The following is a 23,575-nucleotide window of genomic DNA, read 5'->3' on the forward strand; positions in this document are numbered from 1 at the left end:
AGACTGCGTTTTCGATAAACTTGTGAGAGTTCATTGTCTAGATAAGGAACTGGCTGAAAGTCTAGTGGAGAAATCCAAGGCGTGGGATGGTGATTCCAGGGATAAGTTTGGAGAGGTGGTAGAGGCCACAGTTCACTATTTCTTAACGGAAGAAGTGAGTTATGAAGATGAGAAAAGCAACTCAAGGAGAGAGCGTGTTGTAATTTGACAAGGTTTTGGAGTTCTTGGAGATGCTTCGCAAGCTCTTGAAAAGAACAGGCTTGAGTTCTTCGATCAAAGCTCTGAGTTAAAACTTTGGTAGTAAAACGAGATGATTCCAGCGCTTTAAAGAGTTATTTTTTCTATTTGATGCCCTGTTTTTAGGGTTCTTGAGAAACAGGAGCTAGGGTTCCTGGGCGCTCTGTTCGATCGACGACCAGGCGCGGGAATGGCGAGAATGCGTTTCCCCAGAGTAGGTCTTAGCATCCCGCTGCTGCTGCTGCTGCTGCTGCTCGCCGTGGGATGCAGGGCGGAGATCCGCAATGTGGGGATCAAGGCAGACTCGCGGCCACTGATCGTGTTCGAGAGGTTTGGCTTCGGCGGCCGAGGTAGGGTAGAGATTTCGGCGTCGGATCTGTCGCTGCATTCCACATCCAGCAAGGAGACTTCGCCGCCGGATCTGGCACAGATGGGCTTCTTCCTCACCACGGAAGCGGATCTCGTCCAGGTGCTCCTCGATGCGGAGCGTCACGCCAGCGATTTCTGCGTCCTCAAGAACAGCCAGAGCCAAGTGAGGGTCTTGTTCTTGCTCAACCAAGTCAAGAGCAACTACACCAACGTCTTCGACGTGGCCGACACCAACGAGTATGGATTGTTCTTCGCGAATTGCCAGCCCCACATCCGGGTCTCCATGAAGGTGAGAACTTCCATGTACAACGTCGACGCGAATGGGAGGAAGAACTTCTTGCCGTTTGGACAGACCGAGCTCCCGGCTCTCTACTCGATCTTCGCGCTGGGATACATGGTGGTACTCGGGCTCTGGGGATATGTCTGCTACAAGCAAAAGCCCAACGTCCACAAGGTTCACGTCCTCATGCTCGTCCTGGTGGTGCTCAAGGCCGTGAATCTCCTCGCCGAGGCAGTGGATCTAGAGTTTACCAAGAAGACTGGAACCCCGCACGGCTGGGACGTGGTCTTCTACCTCTTTAGCTTCCTGCGGGGGGTGATGGTGTTCACTGTGATCATCCTCATCGGGACGGGGTGGTCGATCCTCAAGCCTTTCCTCCAGGAGAACGAGAAGAAGGTGCTGATGATCGTCATACCGCTCCAGGTGCTGGCCAACATCGCCGCCATCGTGATCGACGAGACGGGGCCGTCGACCAGGGACTGGATCACCTGGAAGCAGCTCCTCCTGCTGGTGGACATCGTGTGCTGCTGCGCCGTGCTCTTCCCGATTGTCTGGTCGATCAAGCACCTCCGGCAGGCGTCGAGGAGCGACGGCAAAGCCGCCAGGACGCTCGTCAAGCTCACGCTCTTCAGGCAGTTCTACATCCTCGTCGTGAGCTACATCTACTTCACTCGGATCGTGGTGTTTGCGCTCACGGCTGCGAGTGATTTCAAGTACCGATGGATGGCAGCGTGCGCGAGAGAGGCTGCCACGCTCGCCTTCTACATCTTCACGGGGTACAAGTTTAGACCCGCGGAGCGCAATCCTTACATCTCTCTCGAGGAGGAGGAAGACGAGGAAGAAGCCCTTCAAGAGGCGCTCAAGGACGACGATTTCGAGCTCTAGAAAAGCTTTTGAGCAGTGAGCCAGTGCCGGGATGTATAGATGTTTCTTTTTTTCCAGGATTTTCAAAGAAACTCTTTTTTAATACTTTCATTTCAAGTAGTGCGATAGAGTTGCCGGGTGATCAGCGAGTATGATATCAGCATGGACTTTTCTTATGAAGTAATCGAATTCTTGCTCGGGGTCCGCCGCGAAATCCCTGGCCATGAACTGTGCCTCGTTGCTGAAAGTGGCTGTCTGGACGAGCAAATCTCTTACGTGAGCTCTCTCCACAAAATCGGTCGCGGGTAAGTTCTTGTGGCTCGAATCCATCGGCACGATCAAAAACTTCTTGGTGGAGAGAGCGGTCACGTAGTTGGCGATGAAATCCAGAAACTCGTCGGTGTAGTAGTGGGAGTATGGCAGCTTTGTGTCTTGGGCGAGAGCGTCCGCGGGTCCAAGAGCGAAAATCTTTGGCGATTTGGTTTTGTTGGCAATGTGGAGAATCGAGGTTGGCGCAAAGGTTTGGATGAACACTGGCTGCTTCAACCATTTCTGCGAGTTGTATGGATCGTTGTAGCCATACTTGAGTAGAGTTTTCACAAACCTGTCCTCGAATAGTTCTCCACCCGGCCATTTCACCTTATTGTTTGATCGATCAGTCAGTGATTTCTAATTCTATAGTTTAAACAATCTAGGAAGGAAAACTTACGTGCTTGTTGATGAAAAACGGGCTCTTAATCTCGGGATCTATTCCAACGACACGATCAGCTTCCAGAGCTACAGCGATATACTCCTCGAAAGTTGGAATTTCAAACAGACCTTTAACGAAAGATTGGTCATGAAATTTGGATCATAGGAACATTGCAAAGTTACCATTGTACGATTGATCTCTGAAATCATACCGCTGACGAAGCCGCAACGTCTTGATCTCCTGAAGAGTAAAATCCACCGCGAAGAACCCAGTAACGTTAACACCCTCGTCCACGTACATAGCTTTCTTGTGTGCAAACTCCGGATGCTGGGCGACATCCGTGACAGCGTCCAAGGTGGTGTCGTGCATGCAGATCAGCACTCCATCCCTGGTCGATCCAATGTCGGTCTCGATGAAATCGGCCCCATTTTCGATGGCCCGCTTGAAAGCGGCGATCGAGGACTCGGGGAACTCACCATTGGCTCCGCGGTGAGCGACGTTATAGGGGCCGTGGGACTTGAATCGCGGCTTCGCTGGTGGCTTGATCAGTCGGCCCTCAAGGATGTGGAAGGAGTTTGCTAGCAGCAGAAGCAGCGTCGTGGAGAGGAACAAGACCGAAGCAGCCATTAGAAGAATTATGGATCTAGAATTGGAAGAATTATATCCATGATATTGGCCATATTTGGCCCAGCTCCAATTCTAGATTATCTGAATTGCTAGAAAGCCTTGGACAAGATTGAAACATTTTTTCTGATTGCAGCTCCTAACCCTTGAACCATGGGAAGAAAGGTTGTAAGAATTAAAACTATAAATTTCTCAAGAATGTATTTTAAAACAGAATGAAGTCTTTTTTTATACATTAACGGTTATTTTTTTCCTCCTTTTAAACGGTTATATAACTTTACATAGAATCTTATTTCAAATTTAATAATTTTAAAATTCTGACAAACCTTGTCATGTCACCATCTTTCCGTTGAAAAAGAAGAACGTTGCATATTGAAATATAGGTCCAATTTACGAGTGGAAAAATTAATGTGGAGGTATAGCTCAGTGGTAGAGCAATCGGCTGCAGTCCGATAGGTCACCGGTTCGATCCCGGTTGCCTCCTTTTAACTTTCCCGGTTTCCATTTTGGTTTGTATTTTTCCTACTCTTTGCTTCTGAAGATGTCCGCTAGCAAAACGTACGGCCCCGATGAGGAACAAGCTTCCAAGCTCGCCAACTTTTCCATGGCGCGGGCTCCTCTCTCGTGCTCCCCATGCATCTTGCACGAGCTAATCAAGCTCGTGTACGCACCAGGGAATGGCTCAAACGGCATCGCGTCGATGAGATCCTCGGCCTTGTCCAGCAATCCCATCTTCGCGAAACCGTCCGCAATGCAGCAGAATTGCTCCACTCCGGGATAAATCCCGCGCTCGCCAAAGCTTATCACGTAATCCCCGACTCGTTTCATCGTGCCCGAGTTGCTACAAGCGACGAGCACGGCCATCAGAGTTACCTCGTCGGGAACCAGCCCCTGGAGCTCCATTCTGTGGTAAAGCTCCAATCCTCTCTTTGCTTGGGAGCCACTGTAGGAAAAGGCCGCCACCATGGTCGACCAAGTTACCGTGTTGGTCTCGGGGGCTACCTCGAAGAGATTGGCTGCCTCGTCTAGCCTACCGTGGTAAGCGTAAGTTTGCACCATGGACGACCAGGTAACCACGTCGTGCTGGGCTGCCTTGTCGAAGGTTTGCTTGGCCCTGTCCAGGCATTCATTCTGAGCGTAAGCCATGAGCATGCAATTCCACGAGACTGGAGTTCGATGAGGCATCTCATCAAACAACCGCTTCGATTCGACGAGCTTTCCATTGGTGCCAAAACGTAGTAACAGGTCGGTGTAAGTCACGGCGCTTCTTCCAGGCATTCTTTCAAAGAGATGGTTCGCGGTGTCAAAATGCCCATTTGAGGCATAAGCTTGTACAATAGCATTCCACGAGCACAGATTTCTGTGGGGAGTATTCTTAAAGACAAATGATGCCGAGACTAAGTCTTCCTTTTGTGAGTACGCGCCTATAAGTGTGTTCCAAGCACTGGGATCTTCGGTGTAAAATCTCTCTAGCATGTTTATCGCATCATCTAGATACCCATTCCGGGCATATGCTGATATTAAAGAACCCCAAGAATAAGAATCTATAGAAGGCATTCCAGAAAAGAGATCTAGAGCTTGTGCTAACAAACCATTACTACCAAAACCAACAAGCATTATATTGCAAGAGATTAGATTTATCAAAGGCATCAAAGCAAACATCACTACTGCCTGCTCCATATGCCCATTCTGGGCATATCCGGCTATCAAAAAAGTCCACGTCAGATCGTTTCTAGCCGGGGATTGATCGAACAAAGCTCGGGCAGTGTGTTGCTGGCCGACCTGTGAGTAGCCATTTATCACAGCGTTCCACGACACGGCGCTCTTCTCGGGGATGGAATGGAACGCTCGCATCGCGTGGTCGAGGGATCCCACCTGGGCGAATCCCGAGACGATAGTAGTGAAGGAGAAGATGCTCCAGTACGGCATTCTCTCGAAAATCTTCCGCGAATCGTCCATGAGCTCCTGCTGGGCGAAGGCCTGGAGGATCGAATTCCACGAGACAATGTCCCTGTGTGGCATCCCGCGGAAGAAGAAGGCCGCGCAGGCCTCGAATTGCGCTGCCTCGGAGAATGCCTGCAAGAGGATGTTGGAGGAGAAGACATTGGGGTCTGGATTCGCGGCGTAGACGGCCTCGGCATCGCCCAAGCTCCCACATTTGCCATACATGTAAACGATCATGTTGGAGAGGTATCGATTCGGCCAGTAGCTGGTCTCCAGGATCCGCTCGTGGATCCTCCTGGCGTGAGCCAAATCCCTGGCCTCGCGGCAGAGACGAGAAAGCGTCTCGATCGCCCTGTTCATGGATGTCGTCCACGTGGACAGTCAGATGGATTCTAAATCTTCCTTTGCATTCCAAATCAAATCAGAGGTGCTGAAATTATATTTTATAATCTCCCAGTGTTCATGGCTTTGTGATTATAGCATGCATGCTGCATTGTTCTATTGAACTTTTGTGGACATGAAAAAATGAATAGAAATCAAAATTGAAAGAGATATTGATATATGCTAACAATTATAGTCATTGTGAACATTGTTCCTCTTATGAAAATTATAATGAAAATCTACATACCTCAATTATACAAGCACTTATCTCCTTAGTGTCAAAGTGTTATAATTTTGAACAATATTATAGATAATTTTGTCAATTATGTTTATTAGTATACTGTGATAAATTTTGTTTCATTCCTCAGGTAAGCAACAATAACATGTGTCTGTGTAATGTTTTTAAGTCGTGCAGGGTATTCTGATACATGGGCTTTCAGGTATTGGCAAGACTCATATTGCAAGGGCAATGGCAAGGGAACTTCAGCTCCCATTCATATTTGCCTCATACTCAAGTTTAACAACAAACTTCTAGAAATTTTGGAGTTGTGATATCTAAGTGTATGATTATGACTTTAATCTCAAATCCTAGCACTTTTTAGGGACAATCAAAGTTGCCTCTCACCTTAACCAATGTAAGTGTATTGAATATGGAAAAAGAATGTAAAAACATGAGTATCAAGTATCCCCAAAATAATAGTTTATATACAAGAGTGAGTGGTCCAGATTGAAACCAATTGAATGGGTACCAAAATCCCATTATGCTAATATTAGCATACAACATCGTAACTATACACTTGGATTTATATATATAAAATATCATTTCCAAGTTTCAAAAAAGAAGATAAATAGGTAAAAAGACCAAACAATAAATGGTAGAAGGGTGTTTAAGTGTTGCAAATATGACTTCAGGTATTGAAAGTTATCTGTCGGCTAGTCCTTTCAAATATTCTTTTTTTACTGCCACGACAGTAGAAGGTCAGTATTGCTGGATCTTTTATTAGTCTCCACCTAAGCTAGTTGAGAAACTAATCTTCACGTGTGCACTTGACTAAATAAGCATAAGGACGGAATTCTTAAGTGGTATTAGTCAAGCATACTTGACTTAGTTATAGAAACTCATTTGTTGGTTTGCACTTGCTAGTGTTGGGAACCCTTGCAATATTGAGTTTGGTCCCTCAATATTCACAAAATAATAATTTACTATGTTTGCTAAACACCTTCGCTATCATGCACTTTGTGTTAGTCCCATTTGGTCTCAATTGCTATTTATGGAAAGTGTCTAAATTTGCTAATTTGGCATATCTATGAAATGTAGAGATTGTCCTGAACACAATGGTGTTCGTCCTGTGTTTAAATTCGCAATCTAGCACCATTCCGTGTTTAGTAAGTTTTAAGTTTGTCCCATAGACTAATTCTTAGTACTAAGGAAGGTTAAAGGTGAAAGCCCAAAACGTGTGTTCCTCGAGAGGGGGGGGGGGGGGGGGGGGGACAAATGTATAGTTGGGGTAATGGGTTGGGCATGATCAACTAACATGAGGTATAGTTTAGTTTTTGCTTGCATATTTGTTTTTGTTCTGGCTTGGGTCTAAACTTAAGTTCCATATCATGTTAATTAAAGTACCCATATCCTCACATTAAACCACCGGTATGTTGAAATAATGCTAGACTCTATTTAACTCCGTTTTGCATGCTGGATGCTTTAAGACTATTTCAAGGCACTCCGTGTTCTTGTCCCTTCACTCCTTGGGCTGTACACTCGGGAGTCATTCTATGCTCCAATGCCATCGCTCCTTGGCTCCATGCTTAAGAGTTTAGCTCTGTTCTTTCGTTCAATGGCCTTGAAACTTGAGTTCTGCAATACTATCCTTGGACATGTGGCAAATAACATGTGGCATGTGACATGTGGTACATAGAGGGTTTAGGTTCCACTTTGTGGTTATCCTATGGTAAATCATTATAGGATAAAGGGTAAAAACAGATGCGATATATTTAGTATTAGAGAATGAGTCTCAGTGAGTACTGTCTAATGAGATTGGGCAACTAGTTTTGTTGCATATGCAGAGATGAAAATGATAATCTAAATAAGTATACATTTGGGTGCAAAGGCTTCGCATTCATTTTTTTGGGTATGGACTTTCATTACCTTTTTATACCAAGTTGTATGAGCTTGCACTTGGGCTTATAGAATGGATTGAGAGGCAAAATGTATTTAAAGTGTACCATTTTACACAAGTTTGTGCTTAGGCTCATGAGTGAGGCACATTGCAACTCAAGGTTACACTTTGAGTTGGCAAGATTAATGTTAGCATATCAATGGTTATCATTAGTGGTCATATGAGTTATTCCGTATACTATGGGAAAAAGTAAACTTTCCTTGGGTTTGCTATCAGCGGCAAATATGCTAGTCCATAGCTATTTAGCACCGCACTAGTAGATCCTTTTTAGGCATGATTATAAATGGATTAATCAAGATTGTAGGTATTAGTCTATTGTTTCAAGTAATCATTGTTGTGCTCTATCATAAACTTTTTTTGGATTGGACTAAAAGTAGTGCAAAAGCAAGCTTGAGGTTTGGTAAAAAATGAGATTGAAAAGAGAGTCTTTAGGGACAAAGGATTAAACATGTAAATCATTTTCTCTTCTTGAAGGAGATGATTTGCAATAAAATATGATTTATTGTTTATGTTCACATCATGCAATCAAGAGTCCCTACCTTAATGCATGTTGGAAATAATAATTTTATAAGTGGTGAGTTATGGGATGGATAGCGGTGAAACACTAAATCATTTTATCTACACTTGCCATTGAAAAGCTTGGGTTACAATACTTAATTTTTTTCTAAAGAACCTTGCTATTGCTCCTTAAATAGCTTGGTGTTGGATTAATTTTCAGTTTTGTCAAAAAAAGAGTGGCATGAGCTTATTTATACTATGAACAAAAGGTGGTGGTGTTTAGTATTATAAATCTCTATTGGTGGGATATAACATTTATATTGCATTTTGTCAAATAGAGTTGGCATTTGATACTCACATAAACTTTTAAAATAATAATGTGAGTTTGCTTGTGATATTGCTCAATTGATACTTATTGTGATTTTTATATCATATCCATGTGATATTGAGCAATGTGTTTACAAAGTTATTTGGTCAAATAATGATCAACCTCAAAGTGGTTGATAGTGAAGTTAGTCTGCTTGCACATAGTAGCATTGTAATAACTTTGACTGAATTCTTAATAATGATGTATAATATACTAAGTTTAAGTTGGTACCTTATTTCCTTGAGGGTTTGCCCATTAAGATGTTGAAAGGGTTATAACATTCATTTGCTATGGCTTATTAGTTTATCTGTTAACACTTAGAGTAGATTGTTGAATGGAGAAGGTGTGAAGTTGAGGCATTAACATCATTAACATTTGTGTTAGTGGAAGTAGCATTGTTATTTCAAGTGATGAGGAATTTTCCTTAAAACTTGATTTTCCATATCATTTTTCTTGTTAGTGTTTTGGCTTAACATTGGGTCTTGAAGGTGATTGAAGAAAAGTGTTAATTGCAATGTGAATATCCAAATATGTGGTCTTCGTGATTAAGCTTTGGATGTTCATTTTGTATTTTATGGATGTCAATGTTGGATATCGGAAATATGGGCATGATGTTCAAAGCTTAAGCATACTATAAGTCTTGAAAATTTGTGTTGAGGTGAACTTATGTGAAGTTGTTAATAGGAAGAAATTGGTTGAGTTTTGAAAGTTTATATTCCTAAACTGAGAGTCATTCTTTCTTTATGATGAAAATTTTTTCACAAATTTTCTTAGGCTTTTTTAATAGTTGATTTGTTGATCACTTTGCCCAAAAACCATTTCATTTCATATTCAATTAGTGAAGGGGTTGAAGTTAACTATGGTTAACTTAGACTTTAGTAGGTAGTTTATATGATATAGCTTGAAAGGGATATTAGAAAAGTGACTTTTGTGCCTTTCTTTTGTAGTATTGTGCTTGGTGGCAAACTGCACCTTGCATTTTGTTAGACTCTATGAGAGTAATGGGCTCTCACTAATCTTGATATAGTCTTAGTGGCCCTATGCCTTGGTTAAAGATAGTGATGTCCAACTTAGTTATTTGAAATTAAACTATATCATTCTTACAAGTCATTGATGTTTCATATTCATAAAGGTTCAATTGGAAGCTCAGAAAAACATTCCCACTTTTAGCAACCCAAATCTACTGAATAAAAGTTGAGTGAGAAATTAATAAATAAAAATAAAATATATAACCAAATAACTCTGCTAAAGAAATTCCATCCTCTTCCAACTTTAGTAATGATATAATATCCATAGCCATTTCCATGTATGGCAAGATGGGTATTTTCTCAAGATTTATATCAGGCAAGATAGGTGAATTAGTCTATGGTTTGAATGTATTTTTGCTAGCTATCCCAAAATTAACCTTTGATCTGATCTCCTTTTTCCATATTCTTAAGAATGTCTTGACACTCAGTTGAGCAATAGAATCTATAATAGTGCACCAATCTTCTTTCATTTATTTCCTATAGATTTATTATACATTTGGTAGGATATCCATAGGTTTTAAAATTATCACTTTGAGAGTTTTGAGGCTTTTGTAATACTGAGAGATGAGAAACAATCAAAGTTATAATTTCCAAGCTTTAAGTTTATTGAAAGAGATAGCAACAAAAGTGTCCTTTCATCACTTTAGTAGTAATGAGTTTGCCATTGAGTATTAGGTTTAGTGCAAAAGTTCTTTGTGAAAAATTATAGATAGGGTTGTTATCATTATAGCGAGCTTAAACACTAGAAGGCTGATTATTCACAACTAAAGAACAAGCAATAGGGCAAAAATAATGGCCAATCTACTACTGACGGTAAGTCAGATACTAAAAAGTTGTAAACTTTGTAGGGTGAGAATGATGTGGATGACCATTCCTTTTGATTGTTGTTCGTCAACTCAATTGTGTGTGGAGCAAGATGGAGCTCGAAGATACTCGTGAATCAGCTTTAATGTTGAAGGGCGTGTTTTGTGGCGGTCCAATACAGATTTTATTGGATAGTGGAAGTGATGACAATTTTGTTTTAGCAAAGTTCATTGTGAAGCATGGCCTAGTGACATGAAGAGTTCTTCCATACACGGTAGAAGGTTTAACTACCTTTACTTAGCATTTCGATGCTTGTTTAGAGGGGTTGGAAGTGTTGGTTAGCAAAACCACACTTGTGGAAATTTTTTATTTCATAAATATCCATCATGTGGATCTCATTTTTGGGATGCCATGGTTGGTGAAGGTGGATCCAAAGATAAAGTGGAGTATTAAGTGTGTCCCATTGGAGTACGGTGGCATTAAAACTATGTGGTTTGGAGAGGGCATTCAATCTTTAGTTGTTATGCTCTCCACTACATCTTTGAAATGGGTTTATTGTAATGGAAAAACACTTTTGAGTTACTTGCTATTTACTATTATGTTGGAGCCGGGGATGCGACCAATTTACCAACATCCATATTGATTAAGGTATGCAGAGGAGCAAGAAGTTCAGCAATAAGTTAAGGAGTTATTTGAGTTTGGATTTATTCAGTAAAATAAGTCTTTATTTAGTGCTCCAATCTTGCTTGTGAAGAAGAAGGATGGTTCAATACAAATATGTATTGACGACCGTGCTTTGAACAAAAAGACAGTGAAGGATAAAATGTCGATGCCGCATGTGAATATATCTTAGACAAGTTTGGTGAAATATGAGTGTTTACCAAGATTGATATAAGGAGTGAATATCATCATATTACAATGGATGATGCATTTATCTCCAAGACAACATTCAATACAAGCTTTAGGCATTTTGAGTTTATAGTTATGCTGTTTGGTTTGACAAATTGTTTATAGTTATGCTGTTTGGTTTGACAAATTGTTATTATGGAAAAACAGGTGATATGGAGAAAAGGGGTTGGAATGGTGAAATCGCAAAATGGTTGGCTCAATTGAGTATTTGGCTGCCAGTCGGATTACAAGTCTGATGAGAATAGAAAGAGAGGCTACACAATTGGCCGGTCATACAACTCCTCGATCCGCACTAAGAACTTGGCCGTCAACAGAACTGAAGGTGGGCAAGGATGATGCAGGCCACAGAATCAACAAAAACCTAGAACAAGTGAATGCACTGGTATAACAGAAAGTAAAACTGAGTGAAAATTAAATGCATCTCGATGTCAATCCTGGAACACAGAGTAGGAAGTTAAATCTCACAAGCAGTTGATAAAGAAAAGTTTTATAGAGCTTTCCTTTGTGTAGAGTAGAGATGGGATAAAATTCTCACTCTCACAGCTAGCCTATTTATACTAAGTCCTTGGCAACCATATCCATGCTTGTTGCCATGGTCCTTTCGGGTTTGTGTCTACAGTACGGATGTCGTCATCTGGCAATTGCTCCTGGTAACCGCTTCTAGGTCATTTATACCCGTCTAGTGTTCGAGTCTGTTGTAGAGTTGCTATTGTACAATGTCAAACCAAGATCGCTGAGAAACTGAAGTTGGAGTCGTTGGGTTGGAACTTGGGCAGTTGGACCTTGAGTCCAATTGTTTGGGACTTAGCGGCATTTTGATGTTTGAACTTGTGCTGCCGAATATTCCTTCTGTCCGACTTTTTCCTTTATCACAAATGCACCAGCCATATTTACTCGGTTGATGACGGAGGTATTTAGACATTATCTTTATGATTTTGTGGAGATTTTCTTGGGCGATATTCTTGTTTTTAGCAAGAATATAGAGGAGCACCAAGTGTATTTGCGCAAGGTTCTTTTGTTATTCTATGAGAGCAAATTTTATGTGAAGAAGAGTAAATGTGAATTTGCAAAACTAGAGGTGGAATATCTAAGTTATATTGTAACCTCTAAGGGTGTCAAGACGAATCCAAAGAAGGTGGTTATGGTGGAGAATTGGCCTACACCAAGTATAGTGGTTGAGTTACATAATTTCTTTAGTATAGCTAGTTACTATTGACATTTTTAACATAAGTTTATGGAAGTGGCTATTCCTTTGACATGATTGTTATGCAAGAACATACCATTCAAGTGGAAGAAGCCACAAAATGAGAGTTTTATAGCATTGAAATGGTTGTTGAGCGAGGTTTTAATGCTTTGTATTACTAATCTATCAAAACTTTATGAAGTGACATACGATGTGAGTAGTTATGCACTGGGAGGAGTTCTTATGCAAGAGGGACAGTCTATTGCATATAAAAGTCAAATTTTGAATCCCACAAAGCAACATTATTCCACATATAACTAAGAGTTATTTTCTATTGTTCATGCCTTGTGGATGTGGTGGCACTATCTTTATGATGTAGTGCTCATGGTGTTGACAGATCACAAACCACTTATACATCTTTTCACATAAAAGTAATTGAATACTAGGCAAATTCATTGGATGAAACAAGTATTACTCTAAACTCTAAACCAAGTATTAGGTTTAGAGAGACTAAATTATGGATGAATAACTTTTTCCTATCAACTTTCATTTTGGACTTGACAACACTATATTTGGTTTGTTTGCTTTTAAAAAGCTTTCACTTGAAATCTATTTCAATTCTTTATGTCCTTTTTTTGTCAAGAATCAATTCACCATGCATTGTAGTGCATGGACAGAATGACTGAGTATGCAAAGCAGTTGTTTTCTTCACTCTACCCCTTTATAGTAAGTGTGCCTTCTCCAAATTCACTAAAAGTATCAATGCCACTTCCAAGACAAGTCTATAAGAATGGATTCCACTGATTACAAGTTTGGTTTTGCTTCTTTACTATAATCTAGTATCAACTTAACACCCAGAAACTCGACACAGTTAATCTTTGGTGAGATTTCGAGGAGAGCCACTCTCACTAGTAAATTGTACAGTGTTAAAAAAAGGAAAATAATAAAATGGTATATCCATCCAGCTTAACACCTAGAAACTCAACACAGTTAATCTTACACAGTAGAATAATATAATGTGCATACTATAACCACAAAGCTATGAACATTGGGAGATAATAAAATATAGTGTCAACACCCAAAAGAAGATTTAGAGTCCATTTGACTGTCCACGTGAACAACATCCAAGGTCCGCGAGGCCAGAGATTTGGAGGATCCACACATGGATCCTATACCTCTCCAACATGATCGCTTACATATATGGCAAATGTGGGAGCTTGGGCGATGCCGAGGCCACCTACACTGCAAATCCAGACCCCAATGTCTTCTCCTCCAACATCCTCCCGAGGCAGCACAATTCAAAGCTTGCACGGCCTTCTTCTTCCGGGGGATGCCACACAAGGACTTCACACATTGTCTTTTTGGAATTCGATGGGATTCCTCCCAGGGTGATTTGCAGGAGAGTTTCGAGAGAATGCCATGCTGGAGCATCTTCTCCTTCACTACTATTGTCTCCGGATTTGCCCCAACCACACGATGCGAGCACTCCATTTCATCCCCGAGAAGAGCACTGTGTCGTGGAACGCTGTGATAAATGGCCACTCACAAGTCGGCCAGCAACACACTGCCCAAGCCTTGTTCGATCACTCCCCCGATAGAAACGATCTGACGTGGGCTTTTTTGATAGCCGGACATGCCCAGAATGGGCATATGGAGCAGGCAGTAGTGATGTTTGCTTTGATGCCTTCGATAAATCTGATCTCTTGCAATATAATGCTTGTTAGTTTTGGTAGCAACGGTTTGTTATCACAAGCTCTAGATGTCTTTTCTAGAATGCCTTGTATAGATTCTTAATCTTGGGGTTCTTTGGTCTCTGCATATGCCCTTTAAAATGGGTATCTAGAATATGAGAAACACATGTTACAGAGCTTTTACACCGAAGATTCCAGTGCTTGGAACACACTTATAGGCGCGTAATCACAAAAGGAAGACTTAGTCTTGGCATCATTTGTCTTTAGGAATACTCCCCACAGAAATCTCTGCTCGTGGAATGCTATTGTACAAGCTTATGCCTTAAGTGGGCATTTTGAGACCGCGAACCTTCTCTTTGAAAGAATGCCGGGAAGAAGTGCCGTGGCTTACACCGACCTGTTACTAAGTTGTTGCACGAATGGAAAGCTCGTCGAATTGAAGCAGTTGTTTGATGAGATGCCTCATTCGAAGTGCATGCTCATGGCCTATGTTCAGGACAAGGCCAAACAAACCTTCAACAAGGCAGCCCAGCATGACGTGGTTACCATGGTCCTAACTTACTCTTACCACGGTAGGCTAGACGAGGCAGCCAATCTCTTCGAGAACTTGGTCGACCATGGTAGCATCTTCATCTAAAGCGTTTGCCACAGAATGGAGCTCCAGGGGCTGGTTCCCGACAAGGTAACTCTGATGGGCGTGTTCGTCGCTTGCAGCAACTTGGGCACGATGAAGCGAGTCGGGGATTACGTGATAAGCTCTGGGATTTAACGAGAGGAAGCAGGGGCCCGTAGACTCTTTGGATCGTTTCAGTGACGGCTCGACGATGAAGAACGCGCCCGGGATCGATCACAACAGGAAGACGGATATGACGATGAGCTCCTCGAGCTCAACAGTTCCAGGCTCGGCTCCAGCTTCGCATCACGCAGCTCATTTCCATCTCCAAAAGCGCAGCACGGGCAACATCACCACGGTGCCTCCGCTTCCGCTCCCTCAAGCCACACCAGGACGGGATCCAGCTCCACCTCGCCGCTGGCGCCGTGTCTCCACGAGCTCAAGTCACCATCGCAGTTCCTCAAGGTGGCGGAGCACGAGCTCCTCAAAAGTCACCGTCGGAGACGAGCACAAAGCCCAAAGCCCAAAGCCGGGGGTGGCGGAATAAGGTGCTGCTTCTCAAGAGCATCCAGGATATCAGGGCGCAACCATACTGGATGAGCTCGTGAGAAAGGCCCATGATGATCAACAGGTATGACTACCGTGCTGGGTTCTCGGGAGCGGCTACACAATCGACATCGATGGTGCGGTGGTGGACTTGGCCACTGGGAATGAGATCAAGTCGCTCCCTCGTATGTTCTCTAGCTCTCTTCGATTTGCTTTCTCTCTTGTCCCATCACTTTTCTTCTGGACTGCTTCTAGAAGCAAGGCGTTGGCTTTGGAATGTTTCCTCTGTCTTGAGGATTGACATAAAAAGAGTGTTTCTTTCATACTTCCAGTGAGTGAAAGGTGAGAGCTTGTTGGTTTTTTTTATGACTGACTCCATGCGATCAAAACAGAGTTTCATGATTTGTTCAGAACTTACAGCAGAACGGGTGAATATTCGTTTGTACTGTGACAAAGTAAAGTTTGAGTATCCACCATTCTAGCTGGCAGTCTATATCTACAATTCGTCCATGTTTTGTCCTTTCCTGGCTCTTTTGCCAACTCAGTTCTTTCCTTCTTCATGCTCATAAATGTCTGTAGCTTGTCCAGTAATTGTCCCTCCATAGCTTTTGTTTTTTTGCCATTCAGTTTTTCTTTTTTTTTTGCTTGACTGTGCTCATACATGTCCGCAGCTTCTCCCCCAATTTACAACTCTACTTTCGACAGTGTCTTTTCTCCCCATTTACATAGATGTCTAGCCTTCGTCCATGTTTCTTCTTGGCTCTTTTGCCACTTAGTTCTTTTCTTCTTTGTGCTCATAAATGTCCGCAGCTTATCTAGTGTTGGTGTTCTTCCCTCGTTGTCATGCCTGACATTCCCTGTCCATTTCTAGGCTTGATCTAAGTTTGACCACATTTGTCATGTGTTTCTCCAGCATTGTTTTTGTTCATGCTCACCCGGCATTCTTGTAAATTTGCCTTCAACCTCTCTTTCTTGTCTTGTGAAGCTGCTCCTCTTCAAAAGAAATCCTGTCTGTATTTTGGATTTCTTCTCTACATCTTTTACCTGTTATTGCTTCTTAGCCAACTGTAAAGGAAAGTGTAAGTATGAAAGAGAGCTTTCACAAACCTTGGTCAGGTGGGAAGCACACTTTTCCTCATGGCTTGTGCTCCAGATCTGCGATTAGCTTAGCAGCAGTGGAGGCAGAAGCAGCGAGGACTCACTGTTGTTGTCTGGGAAACTCTCGGTTCCGGTTCTTCTTGAACACTGCTTCGTGAAGCATGTAGAGGTCACACATAAGATTTATCTCAAAGTCGACTTCTAGCTGTGCTAGTTGGATTTGCAATTTGAACAGCAGTGAATTTAAAAATACTTTATATCCCTTCTTGATACCTTTTACAAACTTCAGGACTTTGTTCATTTTGCATCAATTGAGTCTCTAAACATAAGTGCCACAAGTAGGATCTCTTGGCATATTCTTCACCACTTCTCCTGCCACAACCACCATGATCTTGGATCGCACTCCAAGATCATCAATCTCCCTAAACCTCCTGCTGTAGACAAACTAGTTTTGTCATTCTAAAACATAGTGTTGGTTCCTTGTGAAATTTAAGAACGTCGATTTACTGAGGAGCGGGGTGGTCGAGGTTGAGCTCGTAAAACATGTCCGTGACTGTTCTCCGGCTTCCTCGAGTCGTGGGAGTTCTTATCAACGATTTTGTCCCGCTCAGAGGTGTTGAGTTTCTGGGCGTTAAGTTGCCACTTCCCGGTGGTTTGTGAGGCTTGGATGCGTTTCTCACAGGCTCGCTGTTGAATCTGTGTAGACGACGCGATTATGAGAAGGAAGCATCAGACAAACTAAACCTGGGATCAGCGAAAAACATTCTTATCCGCTCGTCTGGGACGAGCCAATGATCCTTCTCCTCGCGGATTTGGAGAATGCACAACCTTATGACGTACTGCAAGGAAAACGGGGTAAGAAGAAAGGAAAATGTAACATAATCCCACCTCTAGAACTCCAAGCTTTGCTGTTCTTACTCCAACATGATCTTCCAGGCCCAAGGGTTCACTGCTTTGGGTACTTGACGACGCACTGTCGTCGTCACCACCATCATCCCCATCCATGCATTGCAATGCATAGTGAACAATTCTTGTGACTTGAGGTCGATCCTGACAGGAAAATTACTAGCTTCACATCAAGTTCTTTCATTCTCACCCCTGCTGGAGATTCTAGAGGTTCGGGCGAATTATCTGGACACAAAGACCTGGGTCAGAGCTAAACCAAATCCAAGTTTTTGAAAAGCAAATAAGACCGGAAGTAGCATATACGTCAATGAGAAGGACGGCCTCTAACTCATGTTGTCCAAGCCCAAGAACATGCAAAGTGGAAGAACCTGTATCAACAGAAGAAAATTATTCAACCATAGCTGCTCAAGTTTATGATTACCAATAGCAGCCACATTTGAAAGAGGTATCGATATATGCTGGTGGTTATTCTCATTGTGATCTTCGTCCTGGATATGAAAATGCAGACAAAGCTCAGAACCACGAAAAAAAAAAACCAAGAAATTGACAAACCGAATTATCAATCTCAACGAGAAACTCGGCTGCTGCGTCCGGTAAAGGCACCAATTTTCTGAGTGTCAAAGTGCAGTGCGGTATTTTTTCTTGCCAGCGAGGGAGCATTAATCGAGTTTCATATTCATAAAGCTTCACTTGGAAACTCAGAACAGCATTCCCAATTTCAGCACCCCGAATCTGCGAGAAAAAACGTTGCTAGTGAGAAAATAGTGAGCATAAAAATAAAAAACAACCAAATAGCTGGCGTCCATCAAACGTGCTGGAGAAATTCCATCCTCTTCTGACTTTAGCAACGAGACAGCGTTCATAGCCATCGCCATGTACGGCAAGATGGCATCCAGTCTGCAGCTCCACAATTTTAAGCAAAAGAACAGTCTCAAAAGGCAATACCTTGTGAGAAAACCTTGTAGCCTGTTCTCTGCCTCGGATGGAGAGGTTTTGACGACGTCCTGGAAGATTGGGTCACAGCAATTTTCTTGTAGAGAAAAAACACACCTCATTATAAACTTGACATTCAAGTTCTTTTTGGAATCTCACAATGTCATTGATCACACGCAATATCATGTCCAAAGCGCCCTGCATGAATCAGAAAAACATCTGGAAACAGTGAAAGAGTATTAAACACTGACCTGTAGAACCGTGTTTCCATGGAGCACGTATTGCACACACATATCCACGGGAAGGCCGAGAACCTGCGTCACAAAAACCAACTTAAATCAGATGGGTTTCTCCAAAAAACTGCTAGCTTGCTAGTGTAGCTTGCTAAACGTACCTGAAGTCTGGATTCCAGCTCCTTTTGCAAGAGCTCAATCTGTAGGGAATAAACTTGTCATTGATTGATGAAAATGAAAAGGAAACACGAACCCGATGCTGCCCACTGAATCTGGAATGCAGCCGCGTGAAGAGTGACGTGACGGAGCGCTGCGCGAGCGCCTCGAATGTCTTACGAAGGAGAACCGTCCCGGCATAGAGGGCTGCGGCATCCATCCCTGCCAAAGAACAAAAAGAATTAAGCAAAAACCCTTCTACCTATAGCGTACCTTTTATTATTTCTTCAAAACGTTCGCCAGCATCACGTAAGGCAAGTGCTTCCCCAGACTTTCGGAGTGATTCGTCTCCAAAACATTCTCCACTCCCTCGACTCCGGAGATAATGCCATCCGAGTGTGTGATGCAAGCTCCAACGAAGGATGTCCAGCCGATAGCTCCAGGCCTGAGAGGCATCGAATTCAGCAACTCGTGAGCCTCCGTTAGCTTCCCAACTCTTCCCAGGATGTCAGCCACACAGCAGTAGTGCTCCCTTACGTGCTCGACACCGTGCTGGTCCGGCATAGCTCTAAAGTGGTGGAGACTGTCCTCCAAAAGACCACCATGGCTACAAGCTCCGAGAACGCTCGTGAACGTTGCCTCGTCGGGCACGGCACCCTCCACGATCATGAGTCGAAAAATTTCGCTGGCTTCCTCGACGTGACCATTCTGTCCGTAGCATCCGATCATGGCGTTGTAGCAAGCCACTGTGCAGTGAGGCATTGTGTCGAGCATTTTCCGCGCTTGCTCAACCTTTCCATCTCGGCCGAGAGCTGTTATCATCAGGATCCACGACACGGCATTTCTCTCCGGCATCCTGTCGAAGACGAACTTCGCAGCCTTGGTGTGCCTGTTTTGTGCGTAGAGGCAAACCATCGCAGTCCATGCGACTAAGTCCTGCCTTGGCATGTCTCGGAACGTCTCTTGAGCTCTCTCGATGTTGCCATTGGAAGCGTAGGCCTGGAGCATTGTGGTCCAGGAAACGTCGTCTCTCTCTACCATCCGGTTGAAAATCCTCTCGGCTTCTTCGATATACCCCTTCTGGGCATACGCTTGCACCATGGTGGTCGACGAGACGAGGTTGCGGCAAGGCATGGAGTCGAAAACCAGCCGAGATTCTTCCATCAGTCCTTGTTGAGAGTACGCCAGAATCATGACGTTGTAGGACGAGATATCTCTCTCGGGCATCTCCTCAAACAGCTTCTTCGCTTGAGAGACCTGTCCTCTCTGGGAATAAGCCGTGATCATAGCGTTCGTAGCGACGATATTTCGGTCTGAAAGCTGGGAGAACATATTTTCCGCTTGCAAAAGCTCTCCATTCTCGGCGTAAGCTTGAACCATTGCCGTCCACGAGACCACGTCCCACTCGGGCATTTGATCGAACATAAGTTTGGCTTGGTCCAGATGCCCACTCTGGGCATAAGCTCGGAAGATCGTCGTCCAGGAGACTACGTTCCTGTGTGGCATTCTGTCAAAGAGCTTCCGGGCCTCTCCCAGCTCGTCGCTCCACACGAAAGCCGCCAGCATGATGTTCCAAGAGAAGATGTTGGGCTCCGGGATCCGAGAGAAGACGGCCATTGCTTCGTGGAGCTTGCCGCAGCTCGAGTACATGTGGACGAGCAGGTTGGAGACGAAAGTGTTGTGTCTGTGCTGGCTGCTGAGGATTGCAAGGTGGATTTTCCGGCCTTGTTTCAAGTCCTTCGTACTGGCGCACTGTTTAAGATCTCGGCTGAATTGCTCTACGGACGCCAAGTTGACCACCATGCCGCTCGCGAGTGTGTGTGTGAACGAAAAGGCCGGATGCTTTTCTAGAACGCCTGTGAAAAAATTTACTTTAAAGTATCAGGAGTGGAGAGAAAGAGGGGAGAAAATCTTTCTACTCAGCTGCTTCATGCCCGTGCGACGCTTTCTCGTTAGCTGTCATTGACCTGTGACTAGGACCATGGATGTATTTCCCTGGAAGTAAGAAACAATGGAAAAGTAATCCCACATGAGAGAGTCACGAGTATTTAAACTCAAAGTAGCTTACCAATGCCTTGAGTCGAGCAGAGCTAGAGTGAAAATGAGCGAGCATCGAATTCCAGTCGCTGCTGACAAGAAAATCTCTCCTCCAATTTCTGCCGGGGAGCAAAAAGGCTGCAAAGGATTGAAGAGAACGGATCTGATGCTTCGCTTCGCTGCGTTTGTGTGTTGCACTGTCACCATGGTCGTTCTCATCACGGATAAGCAGACTAGTGCCATTCAGGTCCCGGGCTTCAATAACTTGACGATCACCAAGACGGTCAGCTTCGACTTGGCCAAGGCGTTTGTGTAAGTTTTTCACGGTTTTCTCCTCTCTTTCTTTCTCAAGTCTTCACGTTCGTCTCATGTTTCGTTCGCTTATCGACTGTGCTTACTCGCTGGTTTCTTTTCAGATATCTCGTCTCTGCGGCAGGAATCGGCGCTGGTTACACGCTCCTTGTGTTGGTCTTGTCGATCATATCTGCAGAGCGCTCCAAGGCTATAGCATGGTTCATCTTCGTGTTCGATCAGGTCACACCTGTTGAAAGAATTTCAATCAGTTTGGGTGTTGAAGCGTTTTCTTGTCTGCAGCTCATAACTTACGTTCTCCTAGCAGCCGCTGCGGCATCAACGGAAGTTGCGTATATGGGGGCTCACGCACCACCAGAGGCATCCTGGCTCAAAGTCTGTTCCCTCTTCGGACGGTTTTGTCACCAGCTCGGAGCTTCGCTGGTTACTTCGCTCATTTCGACGGTGTTGTTCGCATTCTCAGCGGCGATTTCTGCGTATTACCTCTTCAGCAACACAAACGTACGACCTGCTTACAGCAAAGGGTAGAATGTAAGCCTCGATTGAAAGAGCTATCAAACTAAAGGAAAAACTTAAAGAGTTGTTCACCTCTGTTCTTTGTGCGTGGTGGAGCCCGAAGAGTGCTTGTGAGTTGTGACAGCGTTTATACGCGCTGGGCCGAGAGAGCTCCATTTTCCACTGAGTGAACCACGGCCATCATAGCGGCCGAAATGGCGGGGTGACAGAAGCTTGCGTCACTGCAAAGTAGATGAGCGTGGAAAACTTGGAACTGTTCACGTGTTTCACCACCAGAAAATCTCTAGCACGAAAAGCAACTTGGCGAGAAAGAAAAACAGGCCCAAAGTAAGAAATATTCAATTTAGTAAGCTCACTAGGCTCTGTTCGATACTTTTGCCGATATCCACTCTACCAGAGCCTTGTTCACCTCTCCCGGGGCTTCGTCGTGTGGACAATGCCCGGCTTCCAAAGTCACAACCGTAGTATCTTTGTAGAAGGCTCTGATCTTCTCTGCTTTTCCAGGACCAACCCAGGGATCCAACACTCCCCATAAAAGTAGAAGTGGACACGAGAGATTGGATAGTAGCGAGTCCATGGTCAGCGTCGAGGGCCTGAGCATAAAGCTCGACATCATCCTGAAACTCGAGTCATTTAACACTCACGAGAAGACTATGTGCATACCTGTAGTAGACTTCAGCTGCGTTGGGGTCCTTTGTTGGTAAAACGATCGACTCCACAAGATAGTCATCCACGTTCTCGTTGTCCTTGTACACCTGGTAGCAAGTTTTAGTACTCGGGATAGAAAAGAAAACCAGAATAACAGACGTTTTGTAGTACTGAGCGGATTCGAGAAGGCTGTTTGGCTTGCCAGAATGTCAGGAAAACTAACCATCGTCTTCCCCATTCTTGGATAGGATTGATTAGTCTCCTTAGTGCTGTTTCTTCCACAACAGGTTTCGCTTTCTTCTCTTTCAGTTCACTTTCAAACTGTCCTGATGAATTTAGAAGAACCACGCCAGAGACGAGTTCAGGATAAACTGAAGCTGTGTGAAGCACTGTAAATCCACCAATGCTGTATCAAAATGCCAAGAAAACTAAGATCCTAGGCATGCAGGAAAACGAAAGAAGAAAGTAGTAGGACTTACCTGTTTCCCACAAGCACCACAGGCTCTTGGACAACTTCCCGGGCAAAAGCGGCTACTTGTTCTCTCCACAGAAATGGATCATACTCAACAAGAGCTTTGTCACTCAGTCCAAATCCCAGCAAGTCCATTGCATACACTTTGAAATACTTTGCCAGCTCTGGAATGTTGTACCTGCGAGAGTACAAAACTCACAAATGCCATGGCAAAAATCTATATTTCCGAAGCTTACCTCCAGTGAAAAGCTGACGCTCCAAAACCGTGCACCAGCAGAACAGGAGCTCCTTGGCCCTCGACAACGTAATGAATTCGGTGTGTTTTCCATTTCCAGAAGTTGTATCCTTCCTTTTTGAAAGGCAGCCTCTCGAGGCCTGTGAGAAAATAAACACCGTGCTCAATGCTGGAGAGCAAATCTTCTTACCTCTATAATTTGGAGCCATTGTATCGGCGTAAGCAGCCCTACACAGCAGTAATCCGGCGGCTACCAAGGGTAAATCGATGAAAATCCTCCTCGTGATACCTCGTAACAATGGTCGATCAATCGAGCTCCTCCAGCGAGCGCCTTGCAGCAAATTCCCACCTGGTCTGATCACGCGAGCAGCAGCAGGAGGCGGAGAAGAGAGCGCCATCGACCGCTCCTCCACATTCCCTAGCAACAACGTGTGGAGAGGAAGAACTAGGGCTTTGCGCTAACCTGGTTTTAGGGCTAATTCAAAAACTTTGGCGCCATTACAAACGTCAAACGTCATGGGTTCGAATCTCGTCTCGTGGAAAACAAGCATCTTCCTGTGTGTCGTCATTCGCGCCACGAATAGGTTGCGAGAATCGTTGACATGTAGCTTTAAGTTACAGTCCTCGATTAGTATACAATCCCATGGACAAAACTTAGAAAATTGGGAGACCCATTTGCTCGATTGCTACTCACCATTCTTGAGGTCACACTTGTTCCACCAAAATTTCCCAATCGAATGGTTGTTAACTATAACAACACCGCCACACTATGGTCAATTCAACCATGCTAGCATTCACTAAAACAACATGCGCTAGGCCCACG

The 23,575-nt window shown here is 43.9% G+C and overlaps 6 protein-coding genes and 1 non-coding gene across 7 annotated transcripts; 3 read left to right on the plus strand and 4 right to left on the minus strand.

The window, feature by feature from the left end:
- Positions 1-363: 363 nt before the first annotated feature.
- Positions 364-1,855, plus strand: LOC9638078 (protein GPR107). The gene has a single exon (XM_002989657.2). It carries the CDS (start codon positions 428-430, stop codon positions 1,769-1,771), a length of 1,344 nt encoding a protein of 447 aa, XP_002989703.1. The 5' UTR covers positions 364-427; the 3' UTR covers positions 1,772-1,855.
- LOC9638079 (glycerophosphodiester phosphodiesterase GDPD6) lies at positions 1,831-3,195 on the minus strand. The gene is made up of 3 exons (XM_002989711.2): positions 2,624-3,195; positions 2,460-2,569; positions 1,831-2,389 (listed from the first exon to the last, which is right to left on the minus strand). Exons 1-3 carry the CDS (start codon positions 3,066-3,068, stop codon positions 1,859-1,861), a joined length of 1,086 nt encoding a protein of 361 aa, XP_002989757.1. The 5' UTR covers positions 3,069-3,195; the 3' UTR covers positions 1,831-1,858.
- Positions 3,196-3,477: 282 nt separating this feature from the next.
- Positions 3,478-3,549, plus strand: TRNAC-GCA. Its single transcript has one exon. It is a non-coding gene; the product is annotated as a tRNA-Cys (tRNA).
- A 38-nt stretch (positions 3,550-3,587) lies between these two features.
- Positions 3,588-5,369, minus strand: LOC112342146 (pentatricopeptide repeat-containing protein At4g02750-like). The gene has a single exon (XM_024663495.1). It carries the CDS (start codon positions 5,367-5,369, stop codon positions 3,588-3,590), a length of 1,782 nt encoding a protein of 593 aa, XP_024519263.1.
- Positions 5,370-16,542: 11,173 nt separating this feature from the next.
- On the minus strand, positions 16,543-20,335 carry LOC9638080. Its single transcript, XM_024663496.1, has 15 exons — positions 19,070-20,335; positions 18,806-18,977; positions 18,630-18,754; positions 18,538-18,576; positions 18,395-18,457; positions 18,261-18,341; positions 18,156-18,214; positions 17,999-18,107; positions 17,763-17,942; positions 17,632-17,698; positions 17,498-17,578; positions 17,401-17,435; positions 17,193-17,354; positions 17,049-17,143; positions 16,543-17,000 (listed from the first exon to the last, which is right to left on the minus strand). Exons 1-15 carry the CDS (start codon positions 20,333-20,335, stop codon positions 16,808-16,810), a joined length of 2,727 nt encoding a protein of 908 aa, XP_024519264.1. The 3' UTR covers positions 16,543-16,807.
- A 268-nt stretch (positions 20,336-20,603) lies between these two features.
- Positions 20,604-21,472, plus strand: LOC9638134 (CASP-like protein 2U6). The gene is made up of 3 exons (XM_002989659.2): positions 20,604-20,881; positions 20,986-21,103; positions 21,164-21,472. The coding sequence occupies exons 1-3, from the start codon at positions 20,634-20,636 to the stop codon at positions 21,407-21,409; spliced, it is 612 nt and encodes a 203-aa protein (XP_002989705.1). The 5' UTR covers positions 20,604-20,633; the 3' UTR covers positions 21,410-21,472.
- A 240-nt stretch (positions 21,473-21,712) lies between these two features.
- On the minus strand, positions 21,713-23,203 carry LOC9638081 (pheophytinase, chloroplastic). The gene is made up of 6 exons (XM_002989714.2): positions 22,943-23,203; positions 22,754-22,892; positions 22,525-22,695; positions 22,205-22,451; positions 22,061-22,152; positions 21,713-22,014 (listed from the first exon to the last, which is right to left on the minus strand). The coding sequence occupies exons 1-6, from the start codon at positions 23,148-23,150 to the stop codon at positions 21,753-21,755; spliced, it is 1,119 nt and encodes a 372-aa protein (XP_002989760.1). The 5' UTR covers positions 23,151-23,203; the 3' UTR covers positions 21,713-21,752.
- Positions 23,204-23,575: the final 372 nt, after the last annotated feature.

This window comes from Selaginella moellendorffii, unplaced genomic scaffold (assembly GCF_000143415.4).
Source record: "Selaginella moellendorffii unplaced genomic scaffold, v1.0 SELMOscaffold_100, whole genome shotgun sequence".
NCBI lineage: Eukaryota > Viridiplantae > Streptophyta > Lycopodiopsida > Selaginellales > Selaginellaceae > Selaginella > Selaginella moellendorffii.

What these genes read in the sequence shown, in the direction of transcription:
- LOC9638081 (XM_002989714.2), bottom strand. Translation starts at nt 23,150, where the DNA reads ATGGCGCTCTCTTCTCCGCCTCCTGCTGCTGCTCGCGTGATCAGACCA. An exon ending in AATGGCTCCAAATTATAGAG is followed by an intron (nt 22,893 to 22,942) that starts GTAAGAAGATTT and finishes ATTTTCTCACAG; the next exon opens with GCCTCGAGAGGCTGCCTTTC. An exon ending in GCGTCAGCTTTTCACTGGAG is followed by an intron (nt 22,696 to 22,753) that starts GTAAGCTTCGGA and finishes GTACTCTCGCAG; the next exon opens with GTACAACATTCCAGAGCTGG.
- LOC9638078 (XM_002989657.2), top strand. Translation starts at nt 428, where the DNA reads ATGGCGAGAATGCGTTTCCCCAGAGTAGGTCTTAGCATCCCGCTGCTG.
- LOC112342146 (XM_024663495.1), bottom strand. Translation starts at nt 5,369, where the DNA reads ATGAACAGGGCGATCGAGACGCTTTCTCGTCTCTGCCGCGAGGCCAGG.
- LOC9638079 (XM_002989711.2), bottom strand. Translation starts at nt 3,068, where the DNA reads ATGGCTGCTTCGGTCTTGTTCCTCTCCACGACGCTGCTTCTGCTGCTA. An exon ending in CAGAGATCAATCGTACAATG is followed by an intron (nt 2,570 to 2,623) that starts GTAACTTTGCAA and finishes CTTTCGTTAAAG; the next exon opens with GTCTGTTTGAAATTCCAACT. An exon ending in CGTTTTTCATCAACAAGCAC is followed by an intron (nt 2,390 to 2,459) that starts GTAAGTTTTCCT and finishes TCAAACAATAAG; the next exon opens with GTGAAATGGCCGGGTGGAGA.
- LOC9638134 (XM_002989659.2), top strand. Translation starts at nt 20,634, where the DNA reads ATGAGCGAGCATCGAATTCCAGTCGCTGCTGACAAGAAAATCTCTCCT. An exon ending in GACTTGGCCAAGGCGTTTGT is followed by an intron (nt 20,882 to 20,985) that starts GTAAGTTTTTCA and finishes GTTTCTTTTCAG; the next exon opens with ATATCTCGTCTCTGCGGCAG. An exon ending in TCATCTTCGTGTTCGATCAG is followed by an intron (nt 21,104 to 21,163) that starts GTCACACCTGTT and finishes TCTTGTCTGCAG; the next exon opens with CTCATAACTTACGTTCTCCT.
- LOC9638080 (XM_024663496.1), bottom strand. Translation starts at nt 20,335, where the DNA reads ATGGTGGTCAACTTGGCGTCCGTAGAGCAATTCAGCCGAGATCTTAAA. An exon ending in TTTTGAAGAAATAATAAAAG is followed by an intron (nt 18,755 to 18,805) that starts GTACGCTATAGG and finishes GTTCTTTGGCAG; the next exon opens with GGATGGATGCCGCAGCCCTC. An exon ending in TCGTTGAGATTGATAATTCG is followed by an intron (nt 17,699 to 17,762) that starts GTTTGTCAATTT and finishes TTTCATATCCAG; the next exon opens with GACGAAGATCACAATGAGAA.